This window comes from Lipotes vexillifer, unplaced genomic scaffold (genome assembly GCF_000442215.2).
Source record: "Lipotes vexillifer unplaced genomic scaffold, Lipotes_vexillifer_v1.1 scaffold1233, whole genome shotgun sequence".
NCBI classification, from domain to species: domain Eukaryota; kingdom Metazoa; phylum Chordata; class Mammalia; order Artiodactyla; family Lipotidae; genus Lipotes; species Lipotes vexillifer.
In genome coordinates, this window is record NW_006782167.1 from 905,590 (window position 1) to 912,659 (window position 7,070).

At 43.1% G+C, this 7,070-nt stretch overlaps 1 protein-coding gene across 1 annotated transcript in view; it reads left to right on the forward strand.

The window, feature by feature from the left end:
- The window catches only part of DNAH9 (dynein axonemal heavy chain 9), a 301,371-nt gene that overhangs the window by 176,367 nt on the left and 117,934 nt on the right, over nt 1–7,070 (forward strand). Inside the window, 1 exon segment of the mRNA XM_007455019.1 lies at nt 2,910–3,106. Within this exon segment, the coding sequence (XP_007455081.1) occupies nt 2,910–3,106 (197 nt within the window).

A 7,070-nucleotide genomic window follows, 5' to 3' on the forward strand; every position in this document is an offset into this window, starting at 1 on the left:
AAAACCTACTAATAATTTGAAGAATGAATGATTGATTGAATATGCCCAGGGAAGCACAGGTATATGTTAACACAGCCTAAGATCTTATGACATTTCTTAGTGTCAAAATTACGCCACAACTAACAGTGAGCTTTCTGTTGAACAGAACACCAGATTTTCCACACATACTGCTTATCTATCCTCTCTTGAACTTAGAATAATCAAATCTTGTATTTAAATATACCACACTGTCCCTATGCTCACCTTGTTAGGTTTAGCTCCATATTTTTTCCTGATAAGATTCTGGGTCCACCTCTGAAGATATATACAGTTTATTCCAACCTATATGACAGCTTTTTGAATGTTTGGACAGCATTTTAAGTAACTTATTTCAGTCTGCTCTTTACTAGTCCAAACACCCTAAATTCCTCCACTCGTCCCATCCTTTTTAAATGGCCTGATGTTCAGCACTCTCACATCATAGCTGCCTCTCCGTGAGCATCGTAGAATTTGCCAATTTGTCTGTTCATTGTTAGCTCTGCACATGAGCCCTGACTGTCTTCTTAAGTTGGTCTGAGCTAGCACTTTAGAATAACAACATTCAGTCTTTGAGATAGAAGTTCCTACGTGGGTCTGTCTACTAAGAACACATCCTTTTGATCATAGACCTAGATATAATTAATACTGCCATCATCCTTCCCCAACAACATTTAACATGCCAACCTGAAGCACCCTGGCTACACCAAATCTTTGCATTGGTATTAAAGAAAAGTTGCCGACACTCAGCCATAAAAAAGAATGAAATAACGCCACTTGAAGCAACGTGGATGGAACTAGAGATGATCATACTAAGTGAAGTCAGTCAGAAAGAGAAAAACAAATACCATATATCACTTATATGTGGAATCTAAAATATGACACAAATGAACCTATCTATGAAACAGAAACAGAATCATGGACATAGAGAACAGACTTGGCGTTTGTCAAGGAGGAGAGGGTTGGGGGAGGGGTGGACTGGGAGTTTGGGATTAGCAGATGCAAACTATTATATATAGAATGGATAAACAGCAAGGTCCTACTGTACAGCACAGGGAACTATATTCACTATTCTATGTAAACCATAATGGAAAAGAATTCTTTAAAAAAAGAATGTGTGTGTGTGTGTGTGTGTGTGTGTGTGTATGTATAACTGAATCACTTTGCTGTACAGCAGTAATTAACACAACGTTGTAAATCAGCTATACTTCAATAAAAAAGAGAAAAGTTGCCAAATTTCCAACACGGAATTGATACAGTCCTGTTTCCACCGTTAAAAGCTTAAAGTTCTCTTATTTGTGGCCATTATATGATACAACATCACTGTTAAGAAATCTTTGATTCACTGGGTGGGTTGGTTTTCTCTCTTCCTTCTACACATCTGGCTGTGATCATAAAATCAGAGCCTTGTTTTGTTCATCAGAGAGTCTTTGTAGACCAGGCTTTTCAGAACTGCACTTTCGTTGTTCTTCTGCCAGATCATCAGTGTAAATTGACTGCCATCAGGACTGCTTCCCAGTATATTAGCCCATTTTCAAACTAGGTAGATGTATTCCCATATCCCTTTCCCACATGTCTTCCTCAACCAGCAAGAATGGCTCTCCTGCATCACATTAAACCTTATCCAAATGTCTGGACATTTGTTGTTACTATCTAGCAAAGCCAGCATAGTTTAAAGGTTTTCTATGGCCCTGAAACCACCTTCAAAATATAATAACTCTTTGATAGTTAACTCTTTCTACCACTTTCTTCTTATAACCAAGCAGCAGTCCTGGCTTCTTGTAGATGTTACCGTTATCCTCACTTTCCCTCCCTCCATTAGGTTTGATGCATCTTGTCCCCTGAGCTCACAAGGGTAACCCTACAGTGATGTATGCCCTGGGTAATGCCTCTGCTGCTGAATAGCATGCTGATTTCCCCCTTCCCAGGTGGATCCTCCATTCTGAACCTTAGAAAAGAACAGCAGGTGGGGACACTTGTTCATGCTGGCATAAATTCCTACTTACGCATTAGCAAACCTGTTCTTTCTTGGACTTAACGTCCTCTTCAATCACCACCTCTTGAAGTCTCAAACATTTGCGTTTGATAAGTAAATAGTTCCTTTCTGAATTAAAAACAAAAATTAGCTGCCTCTTGGAAACTTAAAGGATAGACTGGTAGTGAAGAGACATAGACCCCTATCTTTTAAGTCAGTTGAGTTTTACCGGGTATTTATTAAACATGTTAAGGTTTGTCCTGTGGGCAAGGGCTGACACACAATAAGCCCAAATCTTTAAAAATCTTTTATAAATGGGGGTTCTGCTGTCAATGTTTTAATATTAGCATTGTCCCCGTAACCGAATCAGTCACCTAAGGACGGCTCATGGCACATTTTTCGGAAACCAAGCCCTCTGGGTTGAGCCTATAACATTGGGGCTGGCAACCTATAGTGTGCAGTCTCACAGGAAATAGAAAAGGATGTTCTATGACACTGCTATGGGTTGGGAAGCAAGACCTGTCTGAATGGATGTGGGAGAGGTGAGGCCATTGGGCCAAGGACTGGTGGAACCCAATCCTGGTGAAAGAGCCCCTGCGGAGGGAAATGCACCCGTGTGTCCCCTCCACTCGGACAGGGCTCTTACTGTACATGAGGGAAGGGCACCTCCCACCTTCCATGTCCCATCCTCAGCCCACAAGGAATAACCAACATCATCTGTGACTTCTCAGACGTCATAAATGAATGTTAAACATCCACGTTTTAAGGGCTTCTCAAGAAAAAAGGAAGTGTTGGAAGCAGCACTGATAATTTTTAGAGCATGCTCAGAGAGAAAATGCAAATGAGGTGTCTCCACTCTGTGTGGAACCAGAACTGAGAGTCACTAAGGAGGGTCCCTGTCCCTGTGTCGCATCACCAGGATCTCGAAGAGACAGTGGAACAGACCCAAAGCCTGAACATGTATTGCCATTTTGCAAATGGTATCGGGGAGCCCAAGTACATGCCTGTACAATCGTGGGAACTTTTGACCCAGACTCTGGTGGAGGCCCTGGAGAACCACAACAAAGTCAACACAGTGATGGACCTGGTTCTCTTCGAGGATGCGATGCGCCATGTGTAAGTGTGCTTCTCATCGTGCCTTTCCTCAGCTGTCTCCTCTTCCCAGTGTCAGGGGTCTCATTTGGACATTTGAGGGCACTTTGATGAAACCGGGAAAGCAGCTACTGCTTCTGCCATGAAGGTCAAGATGGCGGCTGGTAGAGCAGCAGCTGTGGTTTCTGTCACTGGCGGTAGCCGGGGCAGCATCGTGATGAACTCGGGAGGAACTGGATTTATTTCCTTGTCTGCCATTTACAGTCCTGGGCCTGATCATGGTGACACCAAGGGAAAATGGGAGATCATAAAATAAGGCACAGAGCAGCTCAGGACCTGCATTCCCAACTCATACTAGTCCAGTGAGATTGAAGGTTTTAAGTGCACATATTTCAAAACTTAACTATCTTTTTAAGTCTTGCTGCTATCAAGTGAACCATGGAGAGCAGTCACCAAGCCTCCCAGATAGTTTATCCTCACACTGATGCTAATCCTATACTGTTCTTTATATTCCCCAATCTGAGGTGCATTGACCACCCCTCCTGCCTTCTAAAATCTCTCCACCCTGCCCCCTGCTACCCAGAGTCTCCAACAGCAAAATCCACTTTATCTTCAACTTCTCTGAACTTCCACACTGATGAATTCTAACTGAAACCTAACTGAACCCTACATTGAGGAAAGCAGTTTTTTTCTTCCCCATTCTATGCACCCCAGGGCCTAGAGAGAGGTACGGACCCTCCTTCTCCCCCACCCCACCCCAGTGGCATATTTAAACCATTTCTCCTTTTATCTTTTATGAACCCCAGTTCTTTTGAAGCACAAGTACCTGGACATCCCTACTCATCACCCCTCCTTGTCACTGTCATCTGCTGACATCCCGTTGCTCCCCATCATTTACCACCTACCTCAGTGCTTGGACCACTTTCTCTCCTCAGCCACCCCTTTCTTCATTCCTGGCATCTGTGTGTCACCTGGTCTTTCTGTTCCTTGGCCTCCTTAGCTCCAGCGATGTTCCTTACATCCCACCTCAGCCACTCACTCACGTGTTCCTGCCCTAGAAGTTCTATCATCAATAATGAACCCACATACAAAATCTCAAATTCAAACATTCCACTCATTTGTCTCTCCTACCCCTCCACTAACCTGCTCTAGTTTTTATTCCAGCTATACTTATTTCCCAGTTTTACTGAGATACAATTGACATATAACATTGTATAAGTTTAAGGTGTAAAACATAATGATTTAAGTATATATTGCAAAATGTTACCACCATAAGGTTAGCTAACAACCATCACCTGACATAGTTATTTTACTTGTTATGAGAGTCTTTCAGATCAACTCTCAAATACACAATAGAGTATTGTTAATTACAGTCATCGTTTTGTACATTACACCTCCAGAACTTACTTATCTTCTAACTGGAAGTTCGCGCTTTTTGACCCCTTCACCTAATTCCTCCACCCACCTCTGGCAACCATAAATCTGACCTGTTTCTGTGTGTTTGGTTTTATTAGATTCCACGTATAAGGCAGATAATATAGTATTTACTGTTCTCTGTCTTATTTCATTTAGCATAATGCCCTCAAGGTCCATCCATTTTGTCGCAAATAAATATATTCCAGCTATTCTCAAACTTCATCAAGACTTCATTTCATGGAACCACCTACTTTCTCAAACTCCTTTATCCTTCTGTCCACCATGTCTTTACTTTCCTCGACCACCATAGACTCCATCACCCAGTACAAGCTCCCCTAACTTTCCTGTCATTGCATCCATGTGACAAAGCTCTACTCTAGCTAAACCTCACTATCTTCTTTTTCCACACCTGCCCCTAAACATGTGGAGATTATTGAAGAAAAACCATCATCATGTTGACTTGATTTTCTTGCGATTTTCAGCCACGAGTTTCAAGTGGGCCCTCAACTTTGCTAGAAACTCCCCTCTATGACCCTGGGCAGATTGCCGTCTTCCCCTTTGTGTGATGACTGCATCACACGTTTCTCTCCTTTTCTCAAGCTTCTAACATCTCTCCCCTCTCTTTATTCCCAATTGAGCACAATTTTGCTGAGATAATGAAAGCAGCCAGAAGACAATTCTCTCATCTCCCTGCCATCAAATCGAACAACCTCTCTGTATCCCACCTGCATCCCACCCACAAGTCCTGCCTTCTGAACTATTTCAGCTAAGGAACCATCCCTGTGCCTACCTGAGGCCAAACCCTCCACGTGTGCCCTGGTTCCCATCTCCTATCACCTTCTCAGTGACTTTACTCCCTCCTGCAATGATCCTTCCCTCCCTCTTCTCTCTCTTCTTTTTTTGGGGGGCTGTGCCTCACCACTTGTGGGATCTTAGTTCCCTGACTAGGGATTGAACCCACACCCTCAGCAGTGAAAGCACCAAGTCCTAACCACTGGACTGCCAGGGAATTCCCTCTCTCCTCTTTTCTCTTTCCTTCTCTTCCCTCTTCCCTATCATCAGTTCATTCATTTCTGGATCATACATATCAGCATACAAACATGCCATGTTATCATTTATCAAAAAAAGAATAAACTATTCCTTGACTCTTATATCTCTTTCACCCCCTACCTCTGTTTCTCAGCTCCTATTCAAAGAAGAACTCATCAGAAGGGTTGCCTTTACTTTTCATACTTTCTTGCTTCTCCTCTGTTCCTTGGTCCATTTCTTACCACTTGAACAAAGAAGCTCTTATCAAAGTCACCACAGACCAACCTCTGGCTAAAGTCGGTTGTCACCGCTGTGTCCTTACCTTGACTCCCCTGCTACATTTGTCATGATTAATCACTCTATTAATTTTTATATAGCCATCCATCCATCCATCCAACACCTATTTATTGATTAGATGGTCTTAGTATGAGTGTAGGGATCTTTGTCTTATTCACTGCTAGATCCCCAATACCTAGGACAGTGTCTGGAACATAGCAGGTACTCAGTAAAATTTCTTAGCACATCATATAGGATAAATGATACAGAGGAAAACAGAAAGGTAAAAGGGATAGAGAGTCCTTGGAGGTAAGTGCAGTTGTAAATAGGGTGGTGAGGGAGACGTCACCAAGGAGGCGGCATTGGATCTGACATGTGAGACCCGCACTGAACACAGCTCACCACGGGCTGGTGCACGGTGTTCTGCCTGCATCAATTCCCTTGGGCTTCACAAACACCTTGAAGAAAGTCAGGTCTACTATTATCCCTATATTATAAATAAGGGAACTGATACCCAGAGAGATGAGGGAAGTTGTCCAGCATCACACACACCCCAGGAAGAGGTAAGCCAAAGCCAACACTCATGCAGAGTGTCTGCTCAGGACCATCACACTACAATGCTTCATACATTCCCCTAATCCACTGTAAGCTCCTTGAACACACAGACTCTTTTGCTCACTGCTGAATCCCCAGTACCTTGGACAGCGTCTGGTGCATGGTAGATGGTCAGCAGTAAGGGTTTTAGGGTGTTTGTTCACTAATCTGGTGAAACTTCAGGGAGTATTTTCCCTTCTCTCTAAGAGCGACCAGAGCCTGTGTCATACTCTTGGAGTTGAAGAAAATCTTTGTCTTTTCAGGGTAAATGTAATTTGGGAGAATAGCAAGTGATTCAGTCAGTGTGGTTTCCAGCATGGGTGATCAAACTGCATAATATTGTTCTTGAGGAAAAAATAAGGCTATGAAAACTGGCTTTTCTCCTGAGGCTCCTAACCAGACTCTGAAGATAGTTTCCAAAGAGAAACCTGAGCTGCATTAGCAATGGCAAAATAACTGGAATAATGAACTGCCTTGAGGGGGACAATCTGGAAGAATAAAATGTATCTGGATGTATAATTTCCTGTACGTTTGTTTTAAAATATCAATGTCCCGTGACTTCCTTCTTGCACTGCCCTTCCTTCCCCTTCCGGGGGCTCCTTGATCCTCTTTGTTGCCTCTACCCGCAGAGAAAGCAGAAGCATTCCCCTCCTATACTGGAAAACGGAATGCC